The sequence below is a fragment of the Xiphias gladius genome, chromosome 5, assembly GCF_016859285.1.
Source record: "Xiphias gladius isolate SHS-SW01 ecotype Sanya breed wild chromosome 5, ASM1685928v1, whole genome shotgun sequence".
In the NCBI taxonomy this organism is placed as follows: domain Eukaryota; kingdom Metazoa; phylum Chordata; class Actinopteri; order Istiophoriformes; family Xiphiidae; genus Xiphias; species Xiphias gladius.
Genome location: NC_053404.1, coordinates 2,971,013 through 2,987,920, shown reverse-complemented (window position 1 = coordinate 2,987,920; position 16,908 = coordinate 2,971,013). Strand labels below are relative to the sequence as shown.

The following is a 16,908-nucleotide window of genomic DNA, read 5'->3' as shown; positions in this document are numbered from 1 at the left end:
ACTAAATAGTGAAGTGTGATGACTTTGGTGATTCCCTGACTTTTCTAGCACCACCATGAGTGCATTAGTGCTGATTAGCAAATGACAGCATGCTATTGTGCTAAACTTAGATGGCTAACATGGTAAACATTATACCTGCAAGACACCATTGTCATTGTAAGCATGTTAGCATCCAGGCGTTAGCACTCAGCTCAAAGCACAGAGGTGCTAAAATACAATTATATTACTGCCTGAAGAAAAAAAATACAATTTTGTAGAGGATGCATGTCCCTTTAAGGCTTTCTTACCCAGGCAATCATCTTGTAACTCCACAGATTTATTTTGGGACATCCAGATTGGCCTCAATTTCTCTGCATTTTAATTTTCTGAAACACTGTCTAATTTCACTTGTTTCAGTCATTTCTAGAGATAAGTGCCACAACTTGTTGAAGCGAGACACACAAGTCCGTGTCAAGAACTTTAAATTATTTTTGCCATAGTTAATGTAGAGTTAAAGAGATTAGGTGATTAACTGATCAAACAAACATGAATCTGCAACTATTTTGAAAACTGATTAATCATTATCAGTTAACGATAATTAATTATCATTATCAAGCTAAAATTATCAAGCTAAAATGTCAACCATTTGAAGGTTCCATCTTCTCAAATGTGATTTCCTTCTTTTCTGTTTTATATGACTGTAAATTGAATATCTTTCGGGTTAGGGACTGTTGGTTGGGAAAAATCAAGCAATTTGAAGACAACACCTTGGGGAACCCGTGATAGGCATGTTTCACAATTTTTTGGACATTTTATAGACTGAAAAATAATCAATAAACTGAAAATGAGAATAATTTAGTTTTGCAGCCCTAATAAGAGTCAATGCTGCATTTAATGACAATCTTGACATTTCTAGTGTACCAGACAACCTTTGTTCAGTTGTCAAAAAGCAGGGAAGTCCTTCTAAATGGGGATCTGAGGAAGGCTACTACACACTGCCCTACTCCTCTTGATATGAAAATACAGGGAATGTGAATCGACCAACTCTGTAAATTATTTTCAAAAAATATAAAACTGTCAGCTCAGCCCTATGAGTAGCTGATGGTTTTCCAGTGTAGGCATGAGGAAACAGCAATGCTACAGCTCTGCACATGGTTGGACCACATGAAGGCATTATTACTCTGTATGCCTCCGTTGTTGTTTGACTGAGACATATTTCCAGACGGCTGCCTGGACTTTGGCAAGAGATGAGGGATGTGCTACAAGGGAAGAGTCCTCGCTCTGGCTGCCAGCCCCGACCCTTTCATAATCGCCCAGGAATTATGCACATCCCAGTTAAAGCACTGGTAGAGTGAGTTATGACTGTGGTGGTGTTTCCTGAGAAGTCTGCCAAAACGATGATTTAGATAGATCACACGTCTGGGGTCTGGGGGTTCCTCGGACACTGTTTAAACAAGTCTTTATTCTGAGGACAGAGGAATGTGACGGGCCCTGAGTGAAAAACCCATCACCTAACAGTGACATTTCCAACATGGAAATGATGGCAGGAGACTTATTGGTTATCTGTTACGAAGACTTGGACATTAAAGCCATTAGTAGAAAAGACTTATTCTTCATTATTGGTCAATGTAGCTATTCAAATAAAAGATGTCAACAGCTCCACAACAAAGCTTGGCGTCTGCATTAACACCAACATTTTCACTTCCATTCACTTACAAAAGAATTTTATTTAGTTTAATACATAGGGCGGTTTGTAGTGAAATATGTATACATTCAGCTTTACAACTGATACAGGAATTATCCCACCAAATTCCTAAAATACACACAATTTACAGCTTACACGTTTTAACATATTTCTGAACACAAAAAGACAGCTATACCAGTTTAATAAGTAAAAGCCTTCTTCCTTTTGTCTTAGTGTACTGTACCATTAAATTCAAATGGTAAACCTGTATGCAATGTTTAGTTTTCAGCTAAATATAAGTTAATGTGTTTATAGTAAACAGCCTCTGAAGGTCATTCAATGGACAAACAAACACAAAAGAATGGCACACAGAATTTCCCATGCAATTAAAAAGAGATAAAAAAAATTAAAAAAAAATTCCAATCTGTGATAAGACATGCTTGTTATCCATGTCATTTTCACTATCCCTGTTACAACATCAAACTCTCAGAACTAAAATTTCCCAGAATTTCCCGGACCATATACCAGCACTCAGATACTAAGGATATGGTCAGAGGTCAGTACATTAATGACTGCTTCTCAGATACAAACACAGAGATAGGAGTACTGTGAAATCCATTAGCAATGTGTAGCACACAACTCCTCCTTTGATTTTCCAAATTCAGTGGAAACACCCTTATGATTCACTGCCCTGTTTAATATTGAACACTTTTCTTTTGTCTCTCTTTGTACAGTTAAAGGAATCAATATGAGAGACTTTAGCAGTGTTAGTGGTATTACTTATATTATCTGTCTGAGTGAGGGAGTGCCAGTAGGTTGCACTCCATTAAAGCAACTCGTTACAAAAAAGACGTGCAATTTTAAAAGGGTTTCCCTCTTCTTCTGCACCCAGTGGAAAGCTCACTGGTGCAAATCTCTTTGATTTATGCACTCTTCAAAACACACCAAGGGTTTGAAGTCCAAGTCAATAAAAGTAGTAAAAGGTCATTCCAAACACTTGGTAACTCTATTATATTCTGAAGAAATGAGGCAGTTGTGTGGACAACAGAGACATATGATCTGAGTCTTTGACTGAGAGTGGTGAGATGGAAAACAAGATTGGTTGGCTTGATAAGATTCTCTATAAGCAGCATAATGTTCATACAGTCTGTGCTTTGGGGAGGGGGGGGGGGATCAAGCACAGGACAGAGCAGAGGAAAGAAAAACACTGGAGAAAAGCCAGCCCTGCACTGATACAGATGTGATTGCTAAGGCAAGATGCTCTGAGAACGAAAAGCATGCTGGAGACAAGAAAAGAGCCTTGGTCACAAAAAGTTTTATCTATTCTCATTATCACGCTTCAGAGATTTAGCCATTTGCCTGACAAACTTTGGTTTAGAGTTTTGGACTTAACTGTAAATCCCAAAGCATATTGAGAAGCTGAAACATGGTTCTAATTTTGACCAAGGTCCTAAAACGGAACAAAATTGTAGCTCAAAACAAAACAGAGGAGAGTCAACTCACTCAAATTCCATTAAGAGGAAGGCTGAGCTGCATTTGCATTTAAGCGCAGCGTTGTTACTAGAAAGTGTGCAAAAAGTAGCGTCTGTGTGAACACAGGTAGTGTGCGTGGATGGTGAACCCTTACAGCTCAGCAGAGTCAGACCTCCACTGCCTTCGTGTCAGAGTAAGGAGCTCAGCTCAGGACAGCACACAGTTGGTTGGGGGTGGGGGGGGTTGTTCTTTCATGTGTGTGTGTTTATGTTTGTGTTTGAGTGTGTCACACTGTGTGTGGTATTCACACGTGTATGTTTGAACATGTCTGTGTGTGAATGTGTTTATGTACTTTATGTGTACTTTATGTGTGTGTTGTCTAGACCAAAGAGCAGTAGCCACCGCAGGTTCCACCTCCTGCGTCCTCGTCAGTGAGCTGGACTCCTCGGCCGTGGTTCTCACTCTGCCATAAGCCAGGAGTCTGGATGATCTTCTCCACCAGCTCCTCAAATGCGCACTGAACACCATCCCTGGTCTTAGCGCTTGCCTCTGGGAGCACAGAGTATAGGGGGAGAAATGAAGCGGTGGAGGGGAAGGAGCAGACAGAGAGAAAGGCAAAAAGTAGCGAGACAAACAACAGGCAAAGAGAAATAACAAGGGGGGGAAGGAGGATGGAAAAGGTGGAGAAAGGATGATGACATACAGATACAACAACTGTTAATGTCTGCATCTTGATGTCATCATCTGCTGGGCAGCAGCTAGGGGTGGAAAATGTTTCAGCAATGAATGTCACCTCCAGACACTAATAGTGGACCTCAGGAGGTTATTAGGGGATATAGTCAACACCCGCTCCACAGTAGGATGATGTCCAGAAACATCATAATAGTAATAACCATAGGATAAAGAAATACATCTTATTTAAAAAGCCAAATCAGAAATAATATATTAAGAAATGCCTTGGAAAGATATGAGTGAACTCTTTCCATTTCAACAAACACTTTTAGAATGACATTTTTTAGTACTTAATGAAAATCCCTTTCATTCTAACTTGAAGTGCATGTCATTTCAACTATTTTACATAGCCCTTTACTGTCAAATATGAAAAATAAAAGAACAGGGGAAAAAAAACGAGAGCTCATGGAAGATGATATATGAAGCCCGGTTTATAAATAGAACTATGCAAGCATTCCTCAGCGAGTAAGACAGTTATTTCAAAAGCTGTTTTGCCTGTGTAACAGTCTGCTCTAACTCATGCCCAGCAGGTCTTTGCAGAGTAGGGAATCCTCCTGACTTACCTATAAAAAGCATGGAATGTTTTCTTGCAAACTTCAACCCTTCGGTCCTGTCTAGCTCGTGGTTTTCCTAAAACAAAAGAGAGGTAATGGCTTATTTGAGGTCTGCCGGGCGGAGCTGTCAGCTACTGTGGTCTTCACAGGGCAGAGAGGAAAAGTGATTTTCAAAGACAAAGAACAGGACACAATATATTCATAATGCTCTACTTAATGGGCATTTTTATCCCCACCTGGTATCCTGGTAAAGGACGAGGTGCCAGAAATATAAAAGTGGGGCTGACTACTCCCCCCCCTCCTTATTATAAAGATACTTTTTTCTGGCAATTTATTTTTTTTGCATCTCAAGTCATGCACACACACATGAAAAAAAACAATTTTAAAATCTGTAAAGAAAGTAGATCAAACTTTCTTGGGTCATAACAGCTGGAGCCAAGGCAAAAGGAACCCAAGATGAATTCAAAAATCCTGATGAGCTGCTGATATCTAATCAAACAACCTTGTCAGCCTGAGTGGGAACACAAACACCTTCTTTACATACACAAACCCACTCACCTTATCAATTTTGTTTCCGACCAGCATTTTCACAAGGTCATTCCTTGTACAGTACGTCTCCAGCTCATTAAGCCAGTTATCGAGCTTGGTAAAGGTTTCTCGTCGCGTGACATCATACACTGTGGAAAACCAAATGAACAGGACATGCTAAGAATTAAGTCAATTACATTTTACTTCTCTCCTTGACAAGATGACCATACTGTAGGTCCAAAGTCAGACTGGGGAACAGACATTGTTTCTGGATTTTTTTCCACCTCTGAATACATGATAAAGCAATAGGACAATATGGTACAATGGGGAATACTATATGATCGTAATCATGGTACTGTTTATCTGACGGAAATATGCAGGCTGTAACAAAAAAAGACTGTACGGTATCGTTAGCTTTAAAACATTTTCTTCAAGAGTAATTCAATCTAACAGGCCTTTGATTTTAAAATACATTTGCCTGCTATTTTAACTGAAAAGCAGAGACCTGATATTTTTGGTATTTACTCATGAATGATCTCAACTTCTGAAAAACAAACAAAACATGAATAGATAAAAAAGACATTTAAATGACTAAAATAATACAGTATTAACTAAAAACACATGGCTGAAAAAAACCAAAGGTATTGAAGTTTTCTGAAAGTATAACATAGGGAGCTCTCATAATCCCAGTGCTATAGCAAGGCGCCTTCTGTTTCTATATATCATTAGAGTGGTCAAAAACCATCGGCTGCAGAGGAAGTCTGTTTTAGAGGTTTAACTAAGTTCCTGTGTGTGTGTGTGTGTGTGTGTGTGTGTGTGTGTGTGTGTGTGTGTGTGTGTGTGTGTGTGTGTGTGTGTGTGTGTGTGTGTGTGCGCGCATAAATGCTGTACATGCATGTCCATATGAGGAGGGTATAAACTAACTTCCAGAGAGACAGGCAAGAGCATGTGCGTGGGTCACAGGATGAAAAGCCATCTCTTTTTACAACCAGGGGCCTGACTCTGAAGTGAAAAGGGCAAACACACACACGCACACCCACACATAATTGTTTTACGTTAGTTGTGAGGACACTCCTTGACGTAATGCATTCCTTTGCCCCTTACCCCAACTGTCACAAATAAATGCCTGTGAGATGTTGGCACCTGCTGTTGACTTGAAACTGAAGTTACACCACAGTGTAACTTCAGTTTATACAAATGTGGCAATTCCATCTAGTAACACTATCACTATCTTTCTCTAGGTGGGTTGGTGGCAGGAGAAATCGTGACTGTGGCGGCAGCTCCGGCGTTGGGCCAACCCAATGACAGCATGCAACATCTTGCCACGGAGGGAGATTCTATGATGACGGGTGTCCCTCCTGAAAATCAAAACGATAGGAGTATTATCCAGTCCGAAGTCCTCTCCAACTTGAATCCACTGGGTGGCCCTCCTCAGGTATCAGGTCGCTTATCATGTTCCCACAAATAGGAAAGTTCAGGTTTGGACATTGAAAGTGATAAAATCCATAATAATAATAATAATAATAGGAAATTCAAATCTGGCTAGAATTCTGTTATTCATGGACTCTGAATTACAAGTTGATGGCTTTCCTGGTGCTACTTTCTACCATATAACTAGAGTGCTAAAAAAAAAAAACCAAACACAAACAAACAGACAAAAAAAAAAAAAAAACCTAGGCCTGATCCCACAAGTAGATAAAGATATTTTGACGGTGAGTCTTAACAACTGTCTACGTGAGCAAACTGCGAATTCGTTTTACACAGCTCTAACAACTAATGACAGTTGAAACTACGACATTTCCAAAATTTTCTATTTATGTTCCGCTTATCCGTTATTCAAATTTGCTGCCACAACAACAACAATTCCTTGTAAAAGAGTTTAATAAAAATTAGAGAGAGGTATGATCACCTCGACAGGTTGGAGAGAAATAAATTCGAAATTAACTCAAAGTCCATTGGACTAAAGATACTGCCTATCACATTCTTCAACAACGGCTCTTACAATTAAACATGTGAAGGGTGATGTTTTCCAGTAACTCCCCAATTCTGTAATGTCATAAATTTGTGTTCTTTACAAATTCTCTGACTTTGTCGTTTGAAACTGAGAAGGGACCTCCATGCACAGCGGGGTCGAAAAGTCTGAGAGGGTCTAAGAATTTTGGACCACACTGTATATCATCAACACTTGAAATTGTTGGACCATTTCGGTTATAATAGGAACCAGGAACAAACCCTTTTTGCACAACTATCATGGTGGGAACCTAAATCTACATCAGTCTCAATCCAATTCAACAACTTATTAAGGAAGATTTAAGATAAACATGTTATCCGCCAAAGTGAGAGACTGGCATTGATCTGACTGGCAGCCAAACCTGACATTATTACCTTCCTCTGCCTGGCTCATACCAACCGAAGACTCAGGGGTCTGGCTCGTGGTGAGAGCCGAAGTAACACAGTTATATGTGGAAGGATAATCATCAGATAATCGGGCATTACAGATAAACAGCAGGCATATCTGTCAGATCCAAACTCCCCTCGGCAGGATTATTTTATTTGCTTCCTAGGATGCATTAAGCACCTGAATCAAAGTTCCTAGCGGTTGTCCAACTGTCAGTGATTGTGGGTCAGAATCATATCGTGTAACGGAGTATATAGACCATTTTTTAGATTTTTTATCTCATAAACATGACAGTTATGTCAAGAAATGTATGTTTTTTCCCCCCAAGTATTTCCGGACCTAGAAACACTTGTCAACAGTTAAAGACTAGCCGTACACAAATATTGATACGGAGTCGGGATAACAGGTGGTAGCATGAGCTTTCAGAAAGTATCCAGATGCCTCCCATCCTGACCACATAATACTAGAGCTCTTGAAACTGACTCTTGTCAGAAATGACCTTTGAGTTTAAGGGAAAATTTTACTTGCAAATTTCAGGCTGTGCATTGGGAGGAAAACACTGTCCATCATATGCTGACATCTATCTTGCTGACTGGAAAGTGTCAGCCTCTCTGAAGTGTCCCAAATTAACCTCTTTGTACTTAAGGCACGTGGATGACATTGTTGGCCTTTTTGGCCCTATTTGTTGACTGAGTTTGAAAGTTTTATAAACATATTAAACGATCACCATCCAAAGATACATCTGAAGCATAATATCCAACCATTTAAGGTGGAATTCCTAGATACACAAGTTTTCTTCTCAGACTTTATGGGTCTCTAAAAAAAAATTAGCCACAAAGGTGTACTTCAAAGATACAGATAGGCATGCCTTTCTGCATAAAACAAGTTATCATCCTCGACGTACCTTTAAGGGCTTGATTAAATCTCAACTTATCAGTTTCCATAGGATTTGTACTTGTAGTGCGGACATAGAAGCGGCTACTCGCACTCTCTTTTCTGCTCGTTTCCTTAGACAGATAAAATGAGAAGTAAATTTAACGTTTCAGACTTCGGTGGACTTTGGAGCCGGACAAAATGAAACACCTGTGGTTCCATTTGTAGTAACAATTTCCCGAAAAACTATCGTTTCTGAATTCTGCTTTAGAAACAACCATTCGAGAGGCTCAAAATAAGACTCCAGCTCTAGGACAATTGACAATGATCACATCATACAGAAGGAATAAAAATCTTAAAGACATACTAGTTCATGTGGCAATTTGTGAGGACTTGTGAGGATAAGATTTATGTAGGGGAAACTGGTAATAGCTTGCAGACTGGAATGTATCAACACATGTACAACCTACGTAAAGATGATAAATCTACAGTTTTGTATAATCATTTTAAGGAACATGGTATGGATGGTCTCATTTATATGGGACTAGAGAGTGACATAAAACAGCCTATAACTCAACGGCAAAACATAGAGTATAACGGATGGGCATTCTACAAACCCTTTGAGTCTTAATGAAAACTTTTAAAATCTAGTTATTCCCAGGATAGGTTTGTTCGGGTGGGGTACTTTCCCCAGTCTTTTAAGATTAAAGGGTAAAATCTGCATGGTTTTCATTAAGAGGGCTTCTTTTCCTCATCTTATAAAATTCTTTGGATTATTTGCAAATGTACTGTTTGTTTTTGAAGTCTTTGATATTAATATTTATAAATAAAAAATATTTTTATAGCAATAAAAACCCACTGATAGTTCCACCATCCTCTAAATTTTTAGGAGTGGAAGCAATATGAAGTAGTGTCAAGGTTGGTCCTTAATCCAGTCATCATTTACTGTCTGGCTGAACAGGGTTTTGTTCGTATGTATGTGAGCGTTGATATATTGACTTAATGTTAGTTCCACTAATCTCTGAATCTGATGGAGTGGAGTGTTAAATTTGTCATTAGCACTTAATTTAGATTTTGAACTTCATGATAATTTTAATTACCTCTAAATTTTTCTCTAAATGTTAGATTTCCATTTTTATTATTTGTTTATTCCATTAATACTTATTTTATAACCCTGAGAATTCAACAATGTTCCCCCTATCCTCTAAATTTTAAGGAATGGAAGACATGTACGCTGATTTTAAGGCCAACTTTGAATTTAGTTATTTTTATCTATCTGGTCAGTTAGTGTATTTTTGCTTGTTGTATGTTTTTGTCTTGTTGTGAATATTCGATTTACAACCATAACTTTAAAACCTAATCGCAACTTCTTTCCTAACCCTAACTTTTTTGGGGTTGAGAATGACTAGGGGTTACTTATCTAACCATAACCCTAACCTTAACCTCTTTGGAGTTGGGAACTACTAGTGGTTAGTTACCTAACCCTAACTGGCCCCTAGATGCCTTTTCTAACCCTAAATCTCTTCGGTATTGCTAATAATTAGATTTTTTGGATCCCATTCTAACCATTTCCTAGACCCGATTCCTAACTTTAACTTCTCTGAGAATGATGGCTGCAATAATCAGCGTGTCTGGGTCTAATTAGAATCAAATTCCAAACCTTATTAAACTTAAATGTCTATCTTTTTGGTTCACCAAAAAAATATATTTGGGACTCTTCCCTAAACAATAGAGTAACTATCATCAAGAGTAAGACCTGCGCGTACAAAACGATTTCAGTCCCCTAAGCCAAACTTAATTCGAACCTGAACACTAAAACCGAATCTTAACCCTCAAACAGCCCTTTAAAGTTGTGAGGACTGACCCAAAATTCTTCACAACAATTGTTTTGAACCAAAATGTGTCCACACAACTATAGAACAAACACACACACACGTACACACAAAAACAAAAACAAACACACACACACACACAGTGGTGATGGCGTCAACAGCTTGGCTTACCCAAGATGACTCCCTGGGCACCACGGTAGTAACTAGGCGTCAGGGTCCGGAAGCGCTCCTGTCCTGCTGTGTCCTGCAAAACACAACCAGCTCGGTACTACTAGACACGCTCACAAGAATAACTGGTGGCTCAAACAGAGGAAAAACCAGGGCAGACGGACATTAACAAGTTTGACTCCTCTGTGTCCCTCAAGAAGCATGAAAGCAGAAGTGGTGTTACAAAAGCGCCATCTTCTGGGGACTTGAGAGAAGAGTCAGACGGTAGTCATGGAGGAGTTAGATGATTAATCTCTGCTCTGACAGACAAAAGCCACATGTTTGTTGCTATTGTGGTACTTTAATCACCACAGAGTTTGACACTTACCCATATGGCCAACTTTGCCTTGTTACCGTCCACAGAAATAGTCTTCACTTTAAAGTCGACACCTAGACAATGAAAAGACAGTCAATGGCTCATACCTTCGTGATGACCTCATCCTGCTCCAGTACCAATACGATGACTCTTACAGGTCTGTCCAATTACCGCCGAGAATATTATCAGGGTGACGGACTATGATTATCAATGATTAAATTGTCAAAACATGCATACCACACAATGTCTCTGAACTTCTGTTAACCCCAGCTAGTCAGACTCTTCAGATTTAAATTATGGTGTGAGCGTGTATTCATATCAACCATAAAAGGATGGGGTGGTATAATGCCCTAAACTGAAACCAATACAGATGTGTATGCAATAAATAAATAAGTTAAATTCAATTCAATTAAATAAATAAAAATTACACCACCTGTGCAATGGCTGAGGCAGCAATGATTCAACCCTAAAATCCCCGCCAGGTCCCAAAGGAACAGACATTTACATGAAAATAACAGTGTAAGTAAATCTCCTCTATTGCCTTTGTGTCTTAGTGAGCAGAGCGTGCAGTGTCTGGATGACAAATTGGCCCGAGTTGTAGCATCCACTGACAGATTTACCAGGGAAATGTACACTTGTGACGAGCTTGGTTTTACAGCTGGGACTGGGGAGGGGAGTTCAGTTCGGAGGCAAAACAGAGGAGGAGAAAAGGGACACAAAGACAAGCCGAGGATATATGACCCACAGTGTGTGTACCACACACACTCACACACTAATATACGGTCTGTTCACACAGTCGATCACAACAACTGGCTCTTCTTCAAGTCCTGCAGGGCTGCTCAGATACTGTTGCCAGATGCATGTGGAGAGGAGTTTACACTAAACATTTCCCTGAACCTGGACCTGTATCTCTTGCTTTAATTTACTACAAATTCTTCCCAGGAAACATACAGTAAAGCATCTGTTTGTAATATCACAACACAACAAGATGCCACTCCCACTTGAAGTTAAGGCTGGGCTGATCTGTGCAGGCCAACTCATTCATGGTGGACCTCAAAACAGCCCCCTTTCCTGTCATATAAATACACTGACAGCATCACAACACATCCTGGTATATTCAAAATAATAAGAGCAGCTGTCGGCAGTTGACTTGGTGAGTCAGGGTTATCCTCTATTGTCCGTCTTTCACCTTTATTAATGAGTGTACCTAGAAGCAACTAAGCTCTAAATTCATCGATGCCAGTGTCATGACAGCTGTTCACTGGTCGGCTGATTGTGTTTAGCCTCGTTCGGATGATTCTAAAGAGATGACTGGGCTTACACTGATGAATTCTTGCCTAACTAATACCTTTTGGCCAACATTATATGTGCTAATGTGACAATGTACTGAGAAAAGCTCTACTCACAGCACGACATACAACCTCAGATGAACTGCTTTAGGCGAGGATGAAAATACTTGAACTGAGATTGAGTGATACTGGATCAAAAGTGATTTCTGCCTGATCTTGAGGAGACTTGAGTCAGCGAGGGAGGCGATTAGGACGTCGAATGAAGACATCTGTTTGGCAAAGAACTGCAGCTGGCCAAGTAAAACAGTAGCGATCCATGCCTTGACCTTGACAAAAAATATGTTTTTACTGTATCAGCCTCTTGGAATCCTTGCTTTGGGTTGTTTTAACAAAGACAACATTGTGAGCTACAAGCTTTTCCAAAAAAAAAAAAAAAAAAAAAAATTGCATTACCTAGGGGAGAAACTCCAAACTCATCAAGAGACAAGACAGATGAATCTTGAGCTGCTGAATGTTTTATATAGCAGGTGCGTCCTAGGTGCATCAAATGATTTATACAATTAAAAGAAGCTGACATTATTTGCAGATCCACCAGAAATTGGAAAAACCTCCACAAAAATAATCTACCACTAAATTCACCATTTCAGCAGATAAGACGGATTGTCTGGTCTTCTGTAGGGTTTTTCTTTTTCCACACTCGGCATTAAGTTTAAAATACATCAAATAGGTTCGAGGCTGAGAGTGTGTGGTATTGTGGGGACCTTTACTTTCAGCCTGCCAAGTGCTCATACCTTCTAGCTTACATCCTAACACGCAACAGTTCTGTTCTGTGACCTCAACTTGACTATGATCCCACTATTAAAAGGAAAAAAAAGGTTGACTTTTAATTTCTGTTTTAAAATATTTGCAATAAATAAATAAATACTGTGTGTTTAATAAACAAAAGCGGCGAGTGTGGTGATTGAGCCAGTTCTGGTCCTGGAGCAGCTAACAAGGGTTTTGTCATTATGTGGATTTGTTGTTCAGTGCAATCTACGGTATTTGCCAGCAGCCTCAGCAGGGCCTCCAGACTAGGAAGCAGAATAAACAACGGTTTATATCCACTTGACTGCATGAGGTAGCCATTGTGGTCTAAGGCAGTTGTTAATAGTTCTTAAAAACTCCAGACAGACAATGTAGTGGACAGGACAAATATTCTGACAGACATAATGAACTTCCACTGCCATTTAGCCCTTTTAGTCACAGCAGAAGGCTGGTGTTCTGCCAAACCGTTTGGTGAGGCTCCCACATGGACCGCCGAAAGGGGTATCTCACTATCGGTCACCACATCCAAAGCTCTGATGTGTCTGATCAACGTGAGCTGTCACCACACTCCCTTTGTGTGGTTATGGCAACCCAAGCAACTTGTACCCATGGAAGTCTGGTCGTGTCCCTTTCTCCTTAATGGATGCAGAGGCTGCACAGACTTCACTAAACGGTTGCCTGTGTTACCTGTCGGTTATGGTGCTTTCGCAAACTACCTCCACTCTAGGTGTTGACCCTTGACCTTTACGTAGTGAGACACCTCACCTGAGCAAAAATTACTTCGAGCAAATGTTGTTACGCAATTAAGTAATTCTTTCGCCCGAGTCTGATAAAATGCATTTTATCACAACTTTTTTCTAACCTAAATTCTACATGTTTATATAAAGCATCACAAATCTTTAAGGATATAATTGAAATTAAATATTTCTTCATTGTTAAATTGTATTTTGTTATCCCAACAAAGTGAATAGGCAATACATTCATGTTTAAGGCTTCTGAAAGGCAGAAAGAATTGGAGTTGAAGAGTTTTAATGGCACTGGCATTTGTTGTGCGGTCTGACTGCTGGCTTATTCAACTTCCGTGAAAAACTAGGCTAATATTAACAGAGCTCCAGGGAAGTTCTGACCTATTATTGTGTACAACATTTACGATGTACTTTACTATGGTAAAATATATTTTTTCACGAATGCACACTCCCTGGCAACCTTATTAGGTACTCCTATACAATCTAATGCATTCCGGCACGACAGCTCTGCCACGTACTTTACCTTTATGAAGCTTGTAATGGCCAGTTCTTGTGAAAAGGGGTGTTCATCGATGTGTTTATTACTGAGGTCATGGTTAATGGTGTTGTTGTAGGACACTGCATCAAACTAGAATGTGTTTCTAATATTCCCCCTTCTTGTGTTTGTAAATGCTTATTTTTATTTTACTTTTTCCATCGGCTGAGCTCAGATATGTTACTCACCGATTGTTGCTGCCTGTTCCGGGTCAAATGTGTCATCTGTGAATCTTAAGAGGAGGCTGTTGACAGGAGGAAGGAAACAAGCAGATTAGGACCCGTTAGTAATCACTAAAAAACACAGCAGAATGGCTTTTTCCAGTAATTCTATTCAATACAAGGTGAGAAAGTTTTTGCTCTGGGATCAGGTCTCCATTCGCCTGGCTCACATAACTTGTGCTGTGTCACCACACGCATCTAATCCTGTATCTGTATCTCTTTCTATTGATCGATTTGCCTTTCGCTTGCATTACACACACAAGCTCCGGATGATATCACCACTTGATTGTAGTCTGCAGGACAAGGTTCATTTCTTAAGTATGACTAATCAAGTGCAAAGGCCTTAATCATGGCGCTGATGACGGGGATAACTTTGCTCTTTTCCCTTGACCCAGGCATAATTTCTCTTATTTTCCTTCATGGGCCCCTCAGAGGGGATACTGGAGCAAGGAGTGTTTATTTTTTGAGGTCCATATAGGCCATGAGCTGTGCTTGGAGACGGCCGAGGTAGAAATGTATTCTGTGTAAGCCCTTTGTTCATGTAAAATGAAACTGTGTATTCCTGGCCAGTCACAAATATCCTTGATGATCTGGAGGCCTCTACAATTTGCAAGGAAACAGATTAAATATCTGTACGCTATTCAAAAATTGGTCCAGTCCGTGTACCTATTTGACAACAGCACAACACGGATCAGGAAGATTCAAACCATGTCATTCGAAAAACAAAACGTTGTCTGAGTTAGTTTACTGTATTAAGCAACAGACTATTTAATAATAAGAAGAAGAATAATACAAAACTGCTTTCTGGAAAGAATGCCCTTGGCCTGAATGATATACTAGCAGGCAGCGTACAGTATGGCCGGAAGCAAACTCGTCTGTTTTTCTGGAAATATAAGCAAACCTTGGCTGAGTTATGGCGTTGACATAAACTCAAGTCCCTCTTCGTGCACATCCACTACAGAGCATCACAGTAAGCTGAGCACCAGCACTACTGGCTAAAATGTGATGGGAAATGAAATGCATACACTAAAAACAGGCACATGCCCAAAATGAAAATTACAGTACTTTGTTACAATCAATAAATTAAGTAGGATTTAAAAAAAAAGATAAAAAGAAAGTAAATAAAGGAAGAAAGAACTGACAAGAGCTATAATTGCTAATACAAATTAGCACAGTAGAATTAGTGCAAACGTTTGAGATTATTTACAACATTCTGGGCAAATGATTAGCTGATCCAAAATGATCCCATGTCCCTTACACATGCCCCCCTCCGCCGATCCTGTTGAAGATGCTGGTCTTGGAATTCACTTTACCAAAAGGCCTATATCCTTTAATGGTTCCTGCTGCGGCTTGTTATCTGAGGAACCTCATGCTCGGTCGTCAGTCTGGACCGAAGGATGATTTTTTTTTTTTTTTTTTTGGGGGCTCCACGGTTCACTTGTCAAGAGGCTCACACCACAGCTCCGAGCAGCTCGTTATCCGCGTACCCGTGCTTTGGCTCCGGGAGGCACGATGCTGTGCTCGGTGCCGTGGTTTTTGCGATGTGACGGTTGATGGCCCAGGCCGGCTCTCGGGATTCTTTCACGCAGGCTAGACCGCAGTCGCGGCGACCAGACCGGGCTCACCGTTGGCTCTCTCCACGGCGCAAACTGCCAGGCTAATGTTGGCCAAGACATTGCACCCTGCCTTGAATATCAGGCTGCTAACGAGGGCGTCTGACTGCCACGTAACGGGCCAAATCAACCGAGTGGTGAAAGCCATAAAGCCCTTTAGGGTCCTTCTGCAGGGCACCGGCGTACTTGAGCACGAAGCTCTTACATTTAAGCCATCGGATGTAGATAATCTGCTGTTCATAAGGGCTGTGTGACCCGCTTGATCTGGGCGACGCTACCGCCACCGATACGGTAAATAGGATTACAAAACAGTGACTGGGCATTAAATTATCTTAAAAAAAACACCAAACAAACAGCGACTCTCTCTTCTCGTCATATCTTTGTAGGCCGAGGCGAAACCGTGTCCCACTCGAACCGAGACGATGTCTCACACACGGCGACCCGAGGTTTGCTGGGCGGCCGGCGCACCGCAAGCCTTATTTTTTGACCGATGACAGCCGCGCAAAACGGCAGGTTTGCCATCAAGGGAAGCGGGCGACCGGGGCCGGGCCGCCCACCTCATTTTAAAGCGCCGCATTTTCTTTTAACCTCACATTACTTGGTCGGCCGCTTGGGCTAACGGCAGCTAGCCAACGTTAGCGCCGAGCCACGACATCATTTTCTCGGCGATGCCCTTCAGCCTACCTGGACTTCCCGACACCACTTTCTCCTATTATCAGTATCTTCAGCGTCGTCAGTATGTCCTCCTCCATTTTTCCCCCCCGTCGCGGCGAGCTGCGTTGCTCAACCACGGCCTGTCCGAAACGACGCGTCCCAGGGCAGCTGCCGTTCCCCGTTTACAGCTGGCGGCGGAGACGCTCTCTCATCGTCTCGGCAGGAAGCCCCACCACAAGCGCATCCGGTACGACTTCTTGGTACATCCGGTGCCGGGACCTCTGACGAGCTCATTTTTTACCGTTACATGACGGAGCAGACGCGGTTGCAGCGTGTGGGGGTCGTGTTGTACACAGAGCCAGGGTGTGAGTCCAACGCGTGTTTCTCCCTGATCTACTGATGTTTAATCGCATCGGTGCGATATGTCCATTTTAAGATGCATTTTATTGTTTATTCTAATAAATCTGGGT

The 16,908-nt window shown here is 40.9% G+C and overlaps 1 protein-coding gene across 1 annotated transcript; it reads right to left on the bottom strand.

Moving 5' to 3' along the window:
• Positions 1–1,686: 1,686 nt before the first annotated feature.
• On the bottom strand, positions 1,687–16,715 carry rab18a (RAB18A, member RAS oncogene family). The gene is made up of 7 exons (XM_040127188.1): positions 16,469–16,715; positions 14,139–14,194; positions 10,589–10,650; positions 10,225–10,297; positions 4,981–5,099; positions 4,432–4,498; positions 1,687–3,685 (listed from the first exon to the last, which is right to left on the bottom strand). Exons 1-7 carry the CDS (start codon positions 16,534–16,536, stop codon positions 3,516–3,518), a joined length of 615 nt encoding a protein of 204 aa, XP_039983122.1. The 5' UTR covers positions 16,537–16,715; the 3' UTR covers positions 1,687–3,515.
• Between the last annotated feature and the right edge of the window lie 193 nt (positions 16,716–16,908).

Excerpts from the sequence above, each read along its gene's own strand:
- rab18a (XM_040127188.1), bottom strand. The coding sequence starts at position 16,536 with ATGGAGGAGGACATACTGACGACGCTGAAGATACTGATAATAGGAGAA. Across the intron at positions 5,100-10,224 it reads TGCCCAGGGAGTCATCTTGG|TGTATGATGTCACGCGACGA; the intron begins GTAAGCCAAGCT and ends GGTTTTCCACAG. Across the intron at positions 4,499-4,980 it reads TCGGAAACAAAATTGATAAG|GAAAACCACGAGCTAGACAG; the intron begins GTGAGTGGGTTT and ends CTTTTGTTTTAG.